This window comes from Streptopelia decaocto, assembly GCF_964273445.1.
Source record: "Streptopelia decaocto genome assembly, chromosome: 25".
Lineage (NCBI taxonomy): Eukaryota > Metazoa > Chordata > Aves > Columbiformes > Columbidae > Streptopelia > Streptopelia decaocto.
In genome coordinates, this window is record NC_138680.1 from 1,252,227 (window position 1) to 1,272,252 (window position 20,026).

The 20,026-nt window shown below is 46.5% G+C and overlaps 1 protein-coding gene across 1 annotated transcript; it reads left to right on the forward strand.

Moving 5' to 3' along the window:
- Window positions 1-4,966: 4,966 nt before the first annotated feature.
- BMP10 (bone morphogenetic protein 10) lies at window positions 4,967-9,591 on the forward strand (the record flags this gene model as incomplete). Its single annotated transcript, XM_082072819.1, has 2 exons — window positions 4,967-5,300; window positions 8,648-9,591. The coding sequence occupies 2 exons, from the start codon at window positions 4,967-4,969 to the stop codon at window positions 9,589-9,591; spliced, it is 1,278 nt and encodes a 425-aa protein (XP_081928945.1).
- Between the last annotated feature and the right edge of the window lie 10,435 nt (window positions 9,592-20,026).

The following is a 20,026-nucleotide window of genomic DNA, read 5'->3' on the forward strand; positions in this document are numbered from 1 at the left end:
TCATGCCACAGTTATCTCCTGACAGAGACCGTTGTGGGGCATTTTTGTAATAATTTCATCCCTGTATTTTGGAAAACGTGGAATCACATGCCGTGATGGTTGCTAGAGCACATTAGCTTGCATCACTCCTGCTCCTCTGAAATCACACGCGCGTCCGCGGTGTCCTGATTAGAGAGCAGCCCGGAGCTGAAATCCCTTTGGAAAAGGAGCTCAGGTTTGCCCAGCACGAGTTTTAAACCTTCTCAACAAGATATCTTGCTGTTGATCCAGCCTGAACGTTGAGATTCCATCCAGATAGAGTGATAGAGAAGTGTCTTATACCTCCTTACACTGTGCTGCGGAAAAATAGGTGGGACATTTTCACATTGAACTCAGTGTTTTGAGGGCCGACTAACGTCACCGGAGACGCTTCTGTCCTTCCATCAAAACACACCCTTTTGTGCTTTATTGACGCCCCAATACTTATGGGCAAAAGCAGTCATGTGGCTGCTCTCTGTGTCACTCCCAAGTGACGGCTCTTTGCCTCATATAGAAAAGACTCTCAGCCTTTATTATTATTATTATTATTATCCTTAGATACATTTTCTTTTACGAAACAGTGATGTTTCCCTCAGCTACCCTGTGTGTCTCTTCATGTGTATGTCTTATCTATTGCACATGCAAGTGTCTAACTGTGCTGCAGACAAATAAGCATAAAGCTTGAATGAAAATTATAAAGCTCTTTGAGATCATAAGTTACTGGAATTATTTGATGTTTGTTGGGTTTCCTGTCTCACCTGCTCTAAATATGGGCATTTGGAATTGCAGGTGGAAGATCTATAAGAAATGTCCCTGAAAGCCGGTAGTGGATATGAGTCCTTCCTTGTGAAATGTGAAATGAAATGCTCTTAGCTCCATATCCCAGCCACAGTTTTACCTGTGATATTTACCTTCATATATAAGCTGGACTCCCCCTCTAACAGATTCTTTATTTAATTGACTTTTTTTCATCAAATGGCTCTTCAAATATTTTCTGAAAAAACAAACAAACAAACAAACAAGACAGGAACCCTAAGGAACATCTGCTTTTCAGTAATGCTGATGTATTTAGACCAAGAACAGTTGTATTTTCCTGTGCTGAAACCTTCATCTCGTTGGGTTTCCTTGGTGGGGTTTGCTGAGATGCTCTCTCAATAGGAGCCAGTAAAAACAATCAGAGCAAAAGGAAAAAAAGAAAAAAAACCCCCAAACTCGAATGTTTTTAAAGCCTAATACTTAGAATCATAGAATCATTTAAAATCATAATTTTAAATAATAATTTTAAGTAATCGCAAATAATAATTTAAAAATCTTTATTACATTTGTTAAGGTCTGGGCTACTGAACCAAAATCCACTTGAGTTAACATGTGGAGAACTTATATGTGATTTATAATAAGTAACTGGCAAACTCTCTTTTTATTCACTGAGGAACCATTTGTGTCCAGGAAGCCCAGGACACATAAACACGAAACCCTTTCTCCTGGAAAGGTTGCCCATCCCAATCTGCTTGGAGTGTGTTAGTGGACAGCAGGTGTTCCTCCGTTCCGAAAACCAGCCTGAGGAAGGGTGAGGATGCTTAAAAAACCACTCCACGTTCCTTTTCCCCACTTCCTCTTCCCCAGAGGAGCATCACCCCCTTTTGATCCCAGATATCGGCAACCTTGACACTTGGTCACGCTCCGCTTCGCTTTCCAGCCTTTCAGCGCCCAGCTCGCTTCACACATTCCTGCTCCAGCCCATTCTTCTGCTGCCTCTTGACAGAAGAAGCCGTGGAGGCATCGGCCTGGAGAAACTTGTGGGGTGCCTGAGATTAGCGGCTATTTTGGAGCCCCACAATCTTCAGGACCGACCCTTTCGACAGCTGTTCCCGGGAGGTGCTGCGTCAGCTGCCCTGCTTGGTGCTGTGAGTAGGAAAGTGCTCTCTGCGCTGATTTATTTTTCCCCTCCAGTTCTTACCGTGGCGTAAGAACGGAGATTGTCCAGCCCATAGTGCCAGATCCCACAGGAAGGGCGAAACATTAATTAAACGGTGCTAAATACACAGTGATGTTGTTCCCTGGCACTGCCAGGGTCGGAGCAGAGGCTCAGCTTTTCTTTACCTACATTCTCCCATGTACAGCTGCAAATTCACTGGGGAAATGACACAAACTGCCTAGGAGTGAGTTCTATAAGTCTGCCTGCCTGATGCGCCGTGAGCGAAGTGGGCTCATTGTTTGTGCTGCAGATTTAATAATAATTAATCAGTGATGCTTATTAATGGTCCCTCTCCAGCTACCTCAGTTAATCTATTTAGCATAGATTTTTTTGAGGGCAATTTGCTTTCTAGGATACTTAAGGCCAAACCTCTTCAATACAGTGACATGGTATAAATCTCCTCTGTTATACATTTTAATTCAGAAAAAAAAATAAAATGTATATGTTAAATTGCTCAGCCTGCAGCTAAGGAAACAGGAAACTGCTTTTATATCCGATGTACTCCATGGTTATTCCTCATCTGGCAAATCCCCAGCAGGCTCTAAATGGAATAAGTGAGGAAACTCGGCAAAAGCTGGTTTGGATATAGCCCAGCGGGCTGCAGTGCCCTTCGGTACACGATTGTTCAAGCAGTTATCAAACCCCGAGCGGAAACGCAAAGGCGGTTGGAATGTCTGGGCGGTAATTGTGTTCCTAATGAGCCGCTGAATCGAGATGACATATGTGTGGGTTAGGAAATTTATGTCAGATCGCTGTGCGCGCACTACGTTTTACTTTACATATTTATATCTGCAGACTGCGAAATTACAGATTCATAGAAATTATGTCTGGGCTTAGCGGGGCTTGGAGAGGTCACTGGCCCGGCCTCTGCTCAAAGGCACTGTCAACGCTGCTTATGTTATTTGGAGCAGTCGCAATAACGCTGTTCAGTTTTGTGAACCAGAGTTGCACAGCAGACTAAGTTTTAGTACATAGGAAAGAGGAGTGAACCTAGAAAAGCTCCTCTAGAATCCTTCTTTTGGATTAACAGAGTTACAGAGAGAAGAATTTCATTCGATGTCTGATGGGGTCAGTCCTCAAAACAGCCAGTGTGTTGGTAGGGAGGGAGGAGATTCAGCTAAAAGCCTTGGAGCCATACAGGTGCTAAAGAAATCCTTTTAAATTCTAAACCTCCAGCTCTGAATCTCATCAAAACCCCCAAACCCTCAGAAAAAAAGACATTTAATACCATAGATCTCAGGGCTTACAAGCTCTGCAAGGCTGTTGCCTGTGCAATGAAGCCATTATTTGTGTTCGTCTGAGAAGCAAAACCAAAAATGAGCAAGGACTGAGGATAAGGCCAGGTGCTGGGAGGTGCTGAGAGCGTAGCAAGCAGGAGCTCTTACAATATCTGTCTGTATATGAAATAATTGCGTTTCTGAAATTAATACTTAAGCATAAAAAGGGGAAACCACTATGGCTCTCATGACAAATCCAGTCCCTGCACAGCTGGCTGGGCCAAACCACCCCGAGGACTTTCCTTTATAGTCCCCAGCGTTGTGCTGCATGAAAGAGTTAAGCCTAAGTCTGTTCTCATGGCTTTTAATGTTAACCCCACTTCCTATGGCCATAAGGACCTCAGTTCAGCATAGTCAGGTGATGAATCACCAACAAAAAGAAGATTGCGCTTTTCTTTTTAAGTTAATTAACAGAAGCGGCCTGAGCTCAGCTCCAAAATTTGCCCAAGTTTTCTGTGCTTGGCTCTGCAAAGCCACGATATTCGGGGATGAGCCTCCGACAAGGCTGCGGAGGACTTATAGATAAACTTGCACAGATAACCATGAACTCCACAATGACATCTAAATTAATCTTCCTAAGCTCAAACATCTACTTCTAACGTAGTGGAGCAATAACAGGGACCTTGGTAATGAACTTAGCGTTTATTGTCAAGTTCCCCGTGGTGCGAAGGAGAAAAGTTGAATAGAACGAGGTTTAAAGGCTGTGCCAAAGTCTGGCTCCGTGACATCAGCACCGAACAAGATTTTCACAAAGATACTGATATTTACTTAAAAAAACAACAAACAAACAACAATTAAACCAGCCATGGCTTGAGTGTCACTCTAATCAAGAATAACTGTAGCCTGACAAATCACATATACAAGATAAAGAAGGAAGGAAAGAGTTTTCTGAGCCGTTTGCAAATATTCCAGTCCTCTGTCTCTGAGCATTTACACGACACGCAGCACCGAGCACCAGCATTCAACTAGTGTCGATGTTTGGGTCAAGAAAGAGTGGTTTAGAGCAAAAATAAGCACTGAACCAAAGAAAATCAAGTCCTTTGGGTGGTGCCAATGCAGGTGCACGAAAAATCCGGGGGTCACCCTTGATGAATGGACCGTTTCCCAAAGAGGTTCCTTTGTAAGTCCAATATCAAGATTAAGCTCTAAATTAGTTTTGAGAAGGGCAGAGTTGTTATTTTGAGGGAGTTATTGTTTGCTGTTCGCGCAAAATCTGTAAGTTTGGATAGAGGCTGTGTAGAATTTGCGTGTTATTACAGCTTCCAATCTGCGCGGATCAAAACCGTTCGCGCACAGCAGAGGAAGCCGGCGACCAGGAGGCAGAAAGAAAAGACAGTTCTTCTTGGAGGAGAAACTCATCCTATCTGAGTGTCCTAGCGCAGAATGTTTACAAAACGCTCATTAAGGGAAAGGGGATTGCGAGATAGCAACAAATCTGGTGAACAGCTTACACTACCCGAGATAAGAGGGAAGGCGACCATAGAAGAGAACAAGCCATATCCAATTACCGAGACCTGCTTTTGGGGAGGGGGAAGGGGGGAGACAGACAGGACGGATCACAAGTTTCAAGACAAGAGCTTCCAAACTTGTCATCTCTCTGTGACACGAGCCGCCTACAACCCAGGGGATAAAACCGCCACTTAGCCCTCACGAGAGCTATTGCTTGTTGAGTGCGGTTGGAGGCTTGAGCAAAGCCATGGATTCCGTGGTCCTCCAGCTGGGGGCTGCCCTCTGTCTCTTGGGTCACCTTGCCACTTGTAGCCCCATCCTGAGCCTGGAACACTCTTCCTTGGAGGAAGACGTGCCTCTTTTCGACGAGATTCTCTCCGAGCAGGATGGCGTTGATTTCAACACGCTGCTTCAGAATATGAAAAATGAGTTTTTGAAGACCTTGAACCTCTCGGACATTCCCCTGCACGAAACGGCCAAGGTGGATCCGCCAGAGTACATGCTAGAGCTGTACAACAGGTTTGCCACGGATAGGACGTCTATGCCATCCGCAAATATTATTAGGAGCTTCAAAAATGAAGGTAAGATATGTGCATCTTGAGAGTAAATAGAAATAAGCGTCCTTATAGTCAGTGTGAAATGTATTTACCTGGCGTGGAGCGTGAACAGCACTAGGGGAAAAAAGGCCTTTCAGCGAGGATGGCGTTGGAAACCGGCAGCACCAACTATAATTTGGGTGCATAGTTCTCGTTATCCCCATGATGACACCCATCATTTGCAATCACCTGATTGATTTTTTCAAATGGATACCTTAAGTAAAATTTGAAATTAAAGCAAGAAACGTTTTTACGTACTGTTCAAAGGTGCAATAATCTCCCATTGTGAATTTAACCAAACCCAGCTTTCTGTTAATATCCTCTCACTATTGATCCTCACGGGATTTGTAACGATTTCTTCCTTTGACATCTGAGCATAGTCCATAGAAATACCTAGAGCAGAATATTGAATTACACTTAGGTGCTACTTTTGAGGACTAGAATATTTCCTATTAAAAAAGAAAAAGCCTAATTGTGACCATAGGTACCTTCACTGTATGTTTCTGCTTCAGCATTTCCTCTCAGTTCCACGAGGACCAGACAGCGTTTCAGTGCTAACGTTCAATAGTTTGTCAACCCCTATTTGTACCAACACAGATTTTATGTTAAAAACATTTTTCAGCTGGTCATTTCCAAATCCCAATTTACTGCACTTGGCAAAGTGCTTTGATGCGTTTTAGCTACTCTGGGGTACATGTGACTGTTCAAACTGCCATGGAGGTTCTCTCATCATATAATTAATGAAGTATAGAAGTCATAATTGCTTTTTTCTTACATTTGCAGTTTCAGAGATGAGCTATAGGGAGAGGCTACGTGCAAGTCTCCTCGGTTTTGCAGCGCAGTGAGATTAAAGGAGAGAATCTACCAGGCCCTCACACTCTTTACCAGCGAAGTGTTTCTGGTTTGAAGAGGCACTTGTGGTTTAAATCTTATTTTCTCCAGTGCAATTTGTTGATGCCGAACCAGTTACACCCACTGGTGACCAGTCACTCATCCCAAAGCCGTGCCTGTCACTGCCCCTCAGTATCAATGAACACACGAGCAGGAACGCATGCTGCTCTTTGCTCATTTTGCACTATTTGGAAAAGAAACGAGATAAAAATTGCCAAGTACAATGTGCTAAAGAATAGAATACGGTGCGGTTTAGTGACATAAATCTGAAGTGACGCCGCTGGTAAAACCGAAATTCTTTCAGGTTAGCAGATGGTACAGATTGACCTTTCGCCATAACACACGCAGGGGTTCGCAGTTGTGGGCTTTTCTGTAACCGAGATGTTCGCTGCCTGTTTCATCACTGCAGAAGTTCTGCACCCATTGGGTTCAATGTAACTTTCCGTGCTTTCAGTGTTTCTCACCTTTTCCCACCCAAACCAGCAGGATGCAGAGTGAGACTGCTGGTGTTCAGACAGCTTCAGAATCACCCGCGCTGAGAGGGACCGTGCAATTAATGTTTGTTATGTGTCTGTAGAACTATGAACCACCCATTACATGCTAAAGAGCTCTTTTGATAGAGAAATCAATTACTTGCAATAATCAGGACAGTAGAAACAGATCATACTATGGTATTTTTGCTTTCTACCGATAATCGGCAGTAGTGATAGTTTCATTACTATCCACTTGAACGTTCTAGAAATATAATGTGCTGCATGGCTGGCATTAGCTTTTTGTTTTAACCCACGGACCGGAACGTCTCCATTGTAAATGGACTGTAATCAGCTCTTAAAACTTGAATAAAGGTCTGAAGGGAAAGTTTTCTTTCCTTCCAGACTTCGGCTCTCCCTTCCCGACCCCGCCAGGGCTGCACTGGTAACAGCAGGAGATATTTCACCCTCCGGACCTTCCAGCTAAAGAGCAGAGTCACATCCTGACCTAGAAATAAACATTTCTCATGCCCTGGTAGCGCTCACCCGGCTTCTCACACGCAGCGTGGCCTTCCCCTGCCTCCCGATTAATGACTCGTGCTCATCTTCTGTGTGCTCAGGTGGTTTTTCTCCACCCTGTCGTTATATGTGATCACTGCAGACTTGCTTTAGCATCTCAGCGTCTAGGAAATCCCAAAGATTAGTTCCAGTACAGAGATTATAGCTGAGCTTTAATGGCTTTGTTTTCAGCTCACAGTCTGCTCCTACTCTGATGCTGTGCAGCGCATATGCAGCTCCCACCTTTATCAGTTGACAAGTAGGGAAATGCAAGCAGGCTCACCCCTCATTTTTTATTTATGAACAGATGAATGTGCAAAATGGAAAAAAAAAAAAAAAGGCAGATGCCTTAAAACCTCAAAACTGGAATTAAATAAGACAAGTCACGTGCTTAAGTGAACTGCTCGCTGCAGTGCACTGATGGAGCACGGCCAGTACTTGCAGCTTTATCAGTGTCATTTTTCTACAAACATATCAAAATGGGAGAGGTCAGAGATGAAGACAGCAACAGGTTGGAAGCAGTTTGCCTTTGCAGAAATGTTACCTGTCGTCTTGATGCCCAACTCTGTCCTATCTGTCTTCTGACGGAGCAGACAGCGCGGTAATCCAGCAACCAACACACAATTGTTAGCTAAGATCCCTGCGTTGTGTGGAGAAGTGCATTTTCCTATGTCTAAACAAACAGCACAGATAGGACAGAGCCTGACTGACAAGCAGATGTCACGTCCTTCTTATATGTTTTATTAAGTAAAGCTGCCAGAAGTGCCTGGCTGGGTGCAGCTGTTTGCTCCCTGGAAGCCTGTTGAGTCCGTGGTAGGATTCCTGTGGACTGGTGCTTCACGCTGGGTGTTCATCGCCTGCTCTTCCTAACCAGGAGCCTTTACATCTTCCAAAAGCACTTTTCCTCCCTTTCTGAGGGCTGTTTCTGCAGAAGGGAACACTGTCTAGCATAGAAGCTCTAAGCAAACCCAGATACAGCCTGCTGTTCTTGCCTATGCAGATGTATCACCCATCCCATATTCACTCCAGTGTCATAACTTTCTTCCCTTCCTCTCCTATGCTGTTGTTTTCCCTCATTTCTTAAACAGTTGCTGTGCAGCAACCTAGAAGTGATTTCAGTATTAGGCAACACTTTTAATATGTAGTCAGGTGACAAGGAAGTTCCTGGAAAGCACAGGAGAGGAGAATCTATAAATCCGCATTTATGGTCTTTATTGTGTCTGGGATCTTGCTGTCCTTAGACATGTCAGTTAAAGTCAGACTTTTTTACAAGTATGGTTTTGGGAAATGATGAAAAACCATTGTCCTGGAACTGTTCAACTGAAGCAATGCAACACATGTCAGATGAACTTCAGTGCATGTCTTGCTGGATGTATTGACCCTTCTAAAATATTTGATCTTTGTCATTTCCAGACTTGGCTTCCCACCCCGTTGGTGTTACAGGAATTCGGAAATACCCTCTTCTGTTCAATGTTTCCATCCCTCACCATGAAGAAATCACAATGGCAGAGCTGAGGCTCTACACCTTGGTGGAGCGGGACCAGAGGCTCTACGATGGGCTTGACCGGAAGGTCACGATTTTTGAAGTGCTGGAGAACGACCATATGGGGGTAGGAGAAGAGAGAAAGACGGTGGCACTGGCATCCAGGCAGATCTACGGCACGAGCAGCGAGTGGGAGAGCTTCGAGGTCACTGAAGCCATCAGGCGCTGGCGAAGGGCCGGGCTGACCACGCACCGGCTGGAAGTTCACATAGAGAGCAGGGAAGGGGAGGAGCAGAACGGCGAGGGGAAACTCGATATCGACATCAACTCGGAGGCGAAGCACGTGCCCCTCTTGATTGTGTTCTCTGACGACCAAAGCAACGACAAAAAAGAGGAGAAGCAAGAGCTGAACGAGATGATCGACCACGAGCAGCTCCTGGACTTGGAGAACCTGGAGGTTGGCAATTTCCATGGCCAGCCTGGCGAGGAGGCGCTGCTCCAGATGCGCTCCAACATCATCTACGACTCCACCGCCCGCATCCGGAGGAACGCGAAGGGCAACTACTGCAAAAAGACTCCGCTCTACATAGATTTCAAGGAGATCGGCTGGGATTCCTGGATCATCGCCCCGGCGGGATACGAAGCTTACGAGTGCCACGGGGTGTGCGCCTACCCCTTGACGGAGCACGTCACGCCGACGAAACATGCCATTGTCCAGACTTTGGTTCACCTGAAGAATCCCCAGAAAGCCTCCAAGGCCTGCTGTGTGCCCACCAAACTCGATCCCATCTCCATTCTCTACTTAGATGCTGGGGTGGTTACCTACAAGTTCAAATATGAAGGCATGGTGGTATCGGAGTGCGGCTGCAGATAGTAACAGGGAACACGCGCACAGCGGGGTGCACAGGGGGAGTATTGGGAGTATTTAATGATTCAGTCTGTAAATTTGTACATTTCAGATTTCCTATTTAATAAGGTTATTTAATGAGGCATGTACAGATAATTGTATGTTTCCTGTTACGGGGAATGGGCAAGTCGTGCGACTGTAGGGAATGTATATTTTGTTCCATTGCTTGCTTCTTGCTGTTCTTCGCTGTCCAAATTATGACCGAGTCTCTCTTCCTCTAAGGGCGTAGAGCAGATCACTGGATTACTTGGGAGGGCATTTCGTGCCAAAGGGGCACATTCAAATTCACAGAAATAAAGGCTTATTTTTGTACTTTAGAAATGTCGATTGGCATCTCTAGGGCTTTCCAGAGCTACTCAAGACAGGTGAAGTATGGGCAATACACACCTAGATTGTCTAGTTTTGTGTAAAATCTTTATAAAGATCTTTTCATGCTCAGATTTCTTTTTTTTAATGTAGATCTTATGTCATCATAATTCTCAAGCTCCTGAATCACTAAGACACAACAAGGTGTTAGATTTTTCCCTTTTTTCTTAATTCTTTCTTTACTCTTTCCCTGTCCCAGGGGTGATTTGGCACCATTCCCTTTCCTATTTTTCTTAGTAAAGCAACAGGCCCAGGAGCAACGTGCGATGGCAAGAAATTCCCCCTGTGCGTGTTTATTACCAAGCACCCCGGATAAAGCAACGCTGGCTTTGTTGCCTTAGCCTTGCGTTGTCTCTCAAGGGCCAGAGCTTCAGGTGGCAGAAATAAGTGCAGTAAATCTCCCAGTTGTACCAGTTTAGACCACTTAAGAAACTCATCTCCCTACCCAGTCCAGTACATCACCTACAATCCAGCTGTGCAATCCAGTTCCAATGGCCGAGCGGTCGTGTTGCATTTAGTCTGCATAGGTAGAGAAGGATCTTTCCTTTATTTATGTGCTGAAGTTGTCGATTCATAAAGATCTTGCCCCCCCATGTAAACTCCATAGGAGGGAGTCACATGCCATGTTTCCGCCACTCTTCTACAACAAATCCTGCTGATAAGAAGGTGGCGGAGCTGAGAAACAATAGACCCGTCACTTTATTTATACTAAGCTGCAAATTTGTCAGATTCTTGGGAAAGTGTAAGTGACGTTGACTCTTTTAGCCTGTCCCTGAGCCTCCTGTACTGTCCCCGCATCAGTTTTACACTTTTAAGGGAAAGTTATCTTCCCTGGGAGTGATAAGAGCCTTTGAAAGAATCACTCTAACACTTCATGGGAATGAACACAAAAGTCTTTATCATGCACCAACTAAAACCAGTTTCACTGATTTTTCACACATACTCTTCTGTGCTTCCCATAATTTATTGACCTATTTATTGACTGCCTGCTTTTGTAATATAATGTAGAATACAGAACGTTTTATTTTTGTGCTTGTGTGTAATCCCGCTTGGATCAAACCTTGTACCGCTCCTATTGCACGTGGAATCCCTCTGTTGAGTTGTGCTGCACAGAGATCGGGGTTGCTGATTCATTTTCTCCCCTAGATACTTGTAAATAGCGTATGTCACATTTATCTCCCTTGCTTACAGAAACATCTGCTCGCCGCAGTGATTTAAATAGTATAGTATAGTCTTGTCCAATGTATAACCACTCTTGCAAGGGTATCTCTGCCTTAAGTGCTCAGCCGTGTAGTTTATTGTTGAGTTACGCAGTCTCCACTCGTGTTTGCAGATAGCTGCGCCGTGGGGCTCTATCGCTTTATTCCTGCTACAGATGTCACCCTGCGAGTGACTGACGCGGCTCGCCTGCAATCTCAACCTGCGGTTAATGGCACGCTAAAAGAATCCGGGAGAGGTGCGATATTTCCCCCTGCTGACATGAACCGCGGCAGCCAGCGGTTGAAGTGTGACCGCTCAGATCCTTTCACAACCAGCCACGATTCTTCTGAAGCCATTTGCCAAGACAAACCATTCACCTTGTTAGGAGCGATAATCCAGCGTTAGGGAGATAATCCGACATTTGCTTTTATCATCTCTTTTCCGCGACTGTTGCTGGGCGGTGATCTGACCCGCGTGCTCTTTGCGCCGCTGCCCTTTGCCCAACAGCACCAACATTTCGGAACAACGTGGAGAACCTGTGCCTTAAATATAATAAATAACCCACTCTGATCGCCCATAACCAGCAGACATTTTCAAAGCAGAGGGGCTGCTTCCGTGCTCCCTTGTTGCCAGAGCTTTGTTGTATTGGAGCAGATGGGATAGAGTAACAGAGCAATGCGAACATGGGTAGGCAGGGGATTTGATCAGTTAGTAAAGCTGCATGTGTGAATTACAAGACCAGTAAAAATATCAGTGATAGCTTTTTAGGATTAGGGGCCACCAGTCTTTTGATATTAGTAACTTTTCTTCATAAAGAAATAAGGACTGTACTGATACAAGGGGATGTCAGCCGGAGTTTGTGGTGAAAAGCCATAAAGATGAATCCTACAGTGCTATTTGGGAGGAAAACCGAGCATCTCTTGAATCCTTCAGCAGCATCTGTACCATTCATAACCTGAGATCAGAGAGTATTTCACCTCATTGTGTGTCTGCTCGGATTGCACGGCTGCTTTGTGAGCAAAACCTCACCTGAATTCTGCCCCACCTTTGGCTAGAACTGTGCGAAGACATTCGCTGGGTGTTCGTGCAATTAGATCAGGCAAAATAGCACTGAAAAAAATGAAGGCAGTTATTTCCTAAAGAGCTTGACCTATGTAGAAAATTAAGGTTGCCTCTGCAAACTCAGAAGTGCTTGGCTTTAAATGCACCTGTCCGTATAGACACGACACACACAAATAACGTGGTGAGTGCACAAGAGCCGGTGCTACAAGCCCTCAGTGCTGGCAACGTCAGCGAGAGGGCCCTGGAAAAATCTTCCACTGCATGTTTTCATTTTCTTTGTTTCTTTACTCCCTTCCTTCCATCCACATCCGTACTGTGACTTCTGTTTCTAAAAGAATTGATTTTTCACATTAAATAGTAGCGTGCATTGATTTTCCTTTCATTTCTGATCTGTTTTGTCTCGACATGCTGGCAGATGCTTGACTTGAATCTTAAAAGCAGTTTCAGTATGGAAATCTCTGTCTTTCTATCCATCCACCCATCCATCTCTGAATTATTGCATGCACCTAAAGGAGGCAGCAACCCTGTCTCACTGAAACCAGCAATACCAGTCGGGTTTTTGCAGAAATAAATGATAGAAAGGGATAACATATCAACGAGGGAGCTGAGGGAAGAGCTTTGGTCTTGGATTGCTGCTCTTAAACCAACACACATGATGCTCCATGAACTTCTGAAGGAACCTCTGAAGGAATCCCCACCTGTGTCTCCGGTGCAAACACTCAGCGCCAGATTTCACAAAACGCTTGGAAACGTGGGGTTCCCTGAACCGATCCGTGATCTCTCAGCTCTCTGTGCATGGACTAAAACGCCTCAAATTGATTTCTCCCCAAAGCTTTCTGGTGTTAACCCATTTTTGGGTGTGCTCTCTGGGGTCGGGGCTCGCTCTGTGGTGCCCTGTGTAGCTGAAAATACAGATTCCTGGCTTTTTGAACTTGACGTTTTGTGCCAGGGCTGCCGCAGCCCCTTGCTCGGAGGGGACAGGCTGCTTGGGGTGGTTTGGGGAGCTGGGTGGAGGGACAGAGCCCCACGTTGTTCTGGGAGGAAAGTGGGGACCCCCTCTCCCTACCAGCTCCTGCTTCTCCCCTTTGCAGGGGCCCAAATACCAGTTTTAGCGGGGAGAGGGGGAAATAATTCCTGACTATTGTGGCCACATCTCTCTTTCCAAAGGCAGGTGAGCAGCAACTCTGGAGCTAAAGGCATGAGGGTCAACCACCCCATAAATGATAAAAATCATCTCCCAAAGCAACTGTCACCCAAAGCAGCCGCAAAAATCTGTGCCCAGCTCCTCATCCCGAGCTCCAGCTCCTGCGCTGCCCTTTTAACACGGCCCGGAGAGCAAAGTGAACAAACCCCACCAGCAGCCCAGAAACGTCAAAGGATCCCGCAGTTTTTAACGTGGACGGTTTGTCACCTACGGCATAACGGGAGAGGTTCAGTTAAGTATTGTCTGTGAAACACACTGAGCCAAACCCCAGCAAAATCTATCTTTTTTTAAGAAAAAAAAAAAGAGAGGAAGATTTCCTGGCACTTGAACATCTGCTTCAAGCATTTGAAAAACTACAGCCCAGTGTTAATTTAAACTTCCTTATAACCCAGTTCAACATTTGGAGTGCAAACACTGTTAATAGGCTGGGAACCGGGGTGGTGGTGCTTTCCTTACTATATTGGGAAACAAAGCCAGAACCAAACTAGCTTGAGATAGAGCTTTTGTTTATACTGCTGACCCATCTGTCTTCATTAATGCACTATTTACAGGAAAAGTTCAAAAAATTAGCTTCTGCCCCTTCTTCAATTGCAACAGCAACAAATACAGGCTGAATAGTTCAGTTGCCCTTGGCTAAAAATGGAAATTCTTATCAGCACCCCTTGGGAGAAGAGGTTTATTATATAGAGGGAATTATTACTGAATATTAGTGCTGGGAGAAGGCATTTTGGCCAGAGCTCTGTATTTCTAGCACAGGCAATGTTGGGAGTGAAGAATGGTCGGGGAGGTGCCCATGTTGCAAAAAGCAGAAACCAGCTGCAAAATGTGCCCCGTGTCTTACTCTAAACTCCTCTGCAGGAGGAATAATGTGGGTTTTCTCTTGTATTGACCCACACAGGTAACTGTGATTTCCCTGGGTGGGCAAAGGGACACGTTGGAGGCAAAGCCTCAAACTTCTGGCTCTCTGAGCTGCCTGAAAGGAGCTTGGAGCCAGGGGGGTCGGGCTCTGCTCCCCAGGAACAAGCGCCAGGAGCAGAGGAAACGGCCTCAAGTTGCGCCAGGGGAGGTTGAGGTTGGATTTAGGAACAATTTCTTCCCCAAAGGGCTGTGGGGCATTGGAACAGGCTGCCCAGGGCAGTGCTGGAGTCACCATCCCTGGAGGGCTGGACAGACGGACACGAGGTTCTCAGGACATGGGGCAGTGCTGGGGGCGGGTTATGGTTGGACTCGATCTCAAGGGGCTTTTCCACCCAAAACAATTCTGTCATTTGCACATCCCACCACTCATGACCTCAGAACCATGGGCACGTTTTGGCAACAAATCAGGTGTTTTGTCTCACTCCCACTCTTGTTCTCCTCCATCCCTTCATCTCCCTCCATCCGCTTTTGCTCGGGCAAGAGACGTTATTTGTCGGGCCATGGCTGGGAAGCGGGACGGGAGCCACGTAGCGTGTCCGTCCCTCCCCAGCGGAGCAGCTTGCGGGGGAAACGCGGAGCTGCTGGAAGCAGTGGAAGGGGCAGCCGTCAGGAATTCCGCTGCTTTTCCCGGATAAGAGCAGAGGGGAAAATCCCCCTTTTGATACCCTTGTCAAGAAGATGAATAGTGGCCGTGGGTCCAGCTCTCCGTGTCGAGCCCTTGGTAACATCTCCTGCAGCAACTGAGCACGTTTGCATTCAGATGCGTGTTAGTAAATCCCAATTTACTGTCTCGCAAGGAGTCACTTCACATGTCAGCGAGAGCAGAATTTGAGCCAGTAATTAGCTGTGAAAACTTCTGCTTCTAACCCCATCTCAGTATTGCTGCCAAAACTCGTTAGGACGTGGCTGCATTATTCCAGAAAAATTAATTACTTTTTAGAGTGGATAATACTGGAAAAAAAGAAGAGTGCTGCTGACATATATGCCACATATATCCAGCTCAGGGCAAACGAGTATACGTTGGAAATAGGAAGTTTACTTACCTGTTTTACACTGTTGGGTATGTACCCAATGCAATTCTGTTCACAGCACAAATTGATCAGCCTCCTGCTCAGCATTTCCAGGGCTTAGCGGGACCTTTGATTGCATTTTTTTAAGCAAACAAATGAAATATGGGGCATAAAAGCACTCAACACCGCTGCAATAAAAGAAATTCTATGAGAGGAATGGATTTCCACGACAGAGCAATGCTGGTTTTTTTCTTAGCTCCAAATCTTACAGTTTCTGTGATGGCCCCAGATGTCACCAACAATGACAATACGCTATTTTTCATTTCAAACGGGCAGCTGCAGTACCATTAATTCAATATTAGCAGGACTGTATTTCGCAGAAGCCGCTGCCTGTGGTATCTGCAGCAATTTGGGACAAGGGGACGCTCCCCAAACAACGTCCTTCAGCTCGCGCGGCTGAGCCTGTCCAGGGCCCGAGCCTCACATGGTGTTGAAAAGATACGTGTCGAGTTAAGTGAGAAGGTTTCAATACAGGGTGGTCTCTGCAATCAAGTCCAGTAGCTAACTAGCAACGGCAGCTAAACAACAGCCTGGCCTTCCGTGGCTCGCAGGTTTATGTTGGCTTTGCTGTAGCAACTCCTTATCTTTCCAGAGATTAGAGCGGTTTAGATCGGTTGTTGTGAGATTGGGTGGAATCCGTTTCCTGAGCTGTCACCACTGGCTAATCAGGCAAAGGCACAATGCGAAGCTTCGGGAGAACGGGACAGCAAACCCCATTATCATACGATACTAAACGTGCTCTGTTTGCTTTTATCATTACCAGATCTGAGATGCCCAGCTCAAGATACCGATGCAGAAAAGCCTACAACCTGAAACATGAGCCGGCTGAACTGTAAGCAGAGCAAATATTATAGGAAGAATGCACCATGTTACCGTTTTTACAAGTACTGGGAGCTGGTGTACCTGTTCACCAGTTAGTGCCCTTCACCAGGTGTGCACGATGAAACCCCAACCTGGATCCCCCATGGGTTAAAATGAGAGGGGGGATCCATGGGAAACTGAGACCCACAGCTGGGAGACTAATGGGCTGTTTCAACTGCTGAAACAGTTTAGGTGATTTGATTTTGGCTTACGTTCATGGTTTGTTGCTGAGATAGGCGCAAAATAGCGTGACATCAATACAACCTGCTATCCAAAATTTCCCTTGTAGCTTTGTGCCAGTTTTGAAGTCATTCTTGCAGGAAAAGCAGGGACAAACTCCACCACGGTTGCTTTCCTTGCTGAACTCTCTCCTTTTCCCTTGGGATTTCTCTCACTCGCATAGTTTCTCATTCTTTTACACCCCTCTGCCAATCGCCAACTTCCACCAGCCGCGAATTTGGCCCAATACTATTGATTGCATGTCTTGTGCTTCCTCTGCCCACCCTAATTAGTGCACTGGAGATAAGCAGCGTGCCCCGAGCAGCCAGCGCACAGCAGAGGGAGCAGCCCGAGCGTCGCGGGGCGTGTGTCCGTCCTGACGGAGCTGCCACACGCTGCTCAGGGCACTGCATGCAGCGCTAATGAGCCCTGGCACAGGCAAACAATTCAGACAAGGGCCTCAGTGAGCTCCCCAGAGTTGCGTTAACCCTGCACTTACTGCAAGAGAGAGGAGGAACCTTTAAGATGAAGCTGTTGGTATAAGCCGGACTATACGTCTGTTCAACCCCTCCAGGGATGGTGACTCCGCCGCTGCCCTGGGCAGCCTGTTCCAGTGCTTTACAACCCTTCCCAGGAAGAAATTGTTCCTAATATCCAATCTGAACCTCCCCTGGTGCAACTTGAGACCATTTCCTCTTGTCCTATCACTTGCTCCTCTTCTGGCCCAAAAACTCTAGAGTGAAGTTAATAAAAGGAAAGGTTATCTGGGAATATCTAGATATCACAAATATTAATAGCATAGATTCAGAACTCCTTTAGTCGTTGGCTCTGCTCCATATGTGCCCTTCAAACATTTCCATTACCGTTGTGTTTTGTAGAGCAAAAATGCGACCTCGGTTGCTTGACTTTGGTTGGGACAGAACACGTAATGAGTTTGGCTTGAACGGTGGGCGCTGAGCGATCTGCCGTGACCTTCTTTGCCTTGACTGGCCTTGGCACGGCGAGGCTGGCCCTGGGGCAGCTCCTGGGCTCCTTCCTTGCTGCTATTGAAACAAAAAGAGGGTGGGGAGCTAAGCCATGGGGCAGGCCCAGCAAAACCCAGTCTACCCATCCACACCCTACACCAGCGTCTTAAAAAGCCACTAGAGATGCAAACCACACGAAACCTCCATCTCCGCGTTGCGATGGGATGCTTTGCCCCAGCTGGCGTTCCCGCGTGTGATTTCTCACCAAATGGAAGAAACACTCTGCTGCAATTTTATTTTTAAAAGCCATCCTGCTTGCCATTATCAGTGAGCAGGACCAAGGCAGAGTGGTTGACAGCAATTTAATCTCCTGTTGCTTGTCCATAGCTTCTTGTGCTATCCTTGACCCTCAGCCAATGCCCTTCCACTGCCAGCTGGGGAGAAGAGCCAGTCTTGTGGCGCTAATGACTTTCTAAACATGCATCCCAGGTCTTCCGCAAACTGTAACTGTGGTTTATCCCCATTTCAGACCTCTTCATGCAGCCTTTTTTGCGCTGGGTAGGAGGAAGGCAGTGAGGGAGCTGGATGTTCCCCCTGCCCCAGTGGAAATGTCCCTTCCCAGGGTGTGAAAACTCTGCAGTGGACATTGGACCGCTCGCTCCTCGGTGCTGCGTGTAACTTTTTTGCTTGGAACAACTGTCCTCAGGGTGCTCGGCTGACATCCTGACTCCTTTTGGATCGGCATTTCCACAGAGTTCAGCACTTAACGTGATTTTTAGCAGCATCACAAAAGTGGATGCGTGCAAAAGGAATGCTTAGCGGCGGTAGAAAATCCATCCTCTGAGCCCCAGGAAGGGACGCCTGGGGTAAAGGTGTCACTGAAAAGACTCCAAACCTCTATTTGCCCTAAGGATTGAGGTTTAGATTGGATATTATGAAAAAATTCTTCCCCCAAAGGGCTGTGGGGCATTGGAACAGGCTGCCCAGGGCAGTGCTGGAGTCACCATCCCTGGAGGGTTGGACAGACGGACATGAGGTTCTCAGGACATGGGGCAGTGCTGGGGTGGGTTATGGGTGGACTTGATGAGCTTGGGAGGCTTTTCCAACCAAAATGATTCTGTGATTCTACGAGTGCGGAGCTCACGCAGAGCACATGGAGCACAAGGGGAACGTCCACGGCTGGATGGCAGCTCTGCTGGCCCTTATCCCAGAGCCGAGCAAGGAAACAAGGCAACACTGCCATGAGAAGGAAAAATTTACCTCTCACGTGCTCAGAAAGCAGACGCCAACCTGCTGCTTATCCTCACTTCTTTAATCGGAGGTGAAAACCTCGCTGCCCGGTTTTAAACCGCTCTCGTTTGGAAATAGCTCCCTGGATGCAGCAAAGGCCATTTTGGCTGGTGAGATTAAAGGAATGTTGCCCCGTTCCCAGTTCCTGTTATCGGTGCATTGTGTCAAGAGGGCCCAAATATCACATCGTGTTTTTACGCGTGATAAAGCAAATTTCCACGAGCCGCAGCAGCGGCCGCTGACGGGAGCGTGGGTGCCTGGGCAGGGCTGGCTGGGCACGGGGGACCTTGGGGACAGGGTCGTGCTTGACGGGCTTTGTGTGGAGCTGCCTTACCCGCTGGACTCGAGGGGTAAACAGGGTGTTTCCTTCTCGCTGAGCTCTTGGATGTTTCAGCTTGGTGAATTCTCTGGTGTTTGCTAAAGGCTGAGCACACCCTGCAGTCTGGCAGCAGCAGCACCACCGGGGTCTCTGCTCTGCACCCAAATTCATATCGCGCACCTGGTTGCTGGTTTGGGCTGAAGCTCTAAGCCTTATATTTTTTACAAAAAATAAGTTCCTAATTAACCTCTGAGCACTTCTGTTTATGGGAATTACCTACTGAGAAAACTCTTGTAAAGGGAAACGCCTAGAAGGGTAAATTATTATTAAATTATTAAAAAATTATTAAATTATCTCAGCGAGCTGTTGGCAATGGGAATTATCCATGGAAGAACCTCTCCCAGCTCAGGCCTTTCTGCAGGCTCACCACGCATTTATCTGCTTGAATAGTCAGAATTCCTAAACTTGCAGGTGTTTTGTGCCACAATAGATGAGCATTTTCACCAAAAGACTTCTTATTCAACCAACTCCTGTCGCTGTTACCCCATTGGCTTCCTCCCGCCCATGCGTTCCCTCTGGCTTTATCAGGCTGCTCCTTTTTTGCCAGGTTATTTCTCCTCCAGGCCAGTTTAAGTCTGGCTTTGTAGCATCGCTGTGCTGCAGCAAGGTGGCAGGAAAACTCCGAGAAACGGTGACATCGGGGCTGCACCCACGGAGGGTTCGCCTGGAAGTTCGAGGACAGTTTTTTTCTCACTACTTTCATACAAGAAATCTCAACTTGGCAGCATTTTCTTCTTAAAAACAGCCTGGTTTGGGGGTATCTTTCAGCTGGCATGTAAAGAAAAAGGCTGGACTGCATTACAGAATCCCAGAATGTCAGGGGTTGGAAGGACCTGGAAAGCTCATCCAGTGCAATCCCCCCATGGAG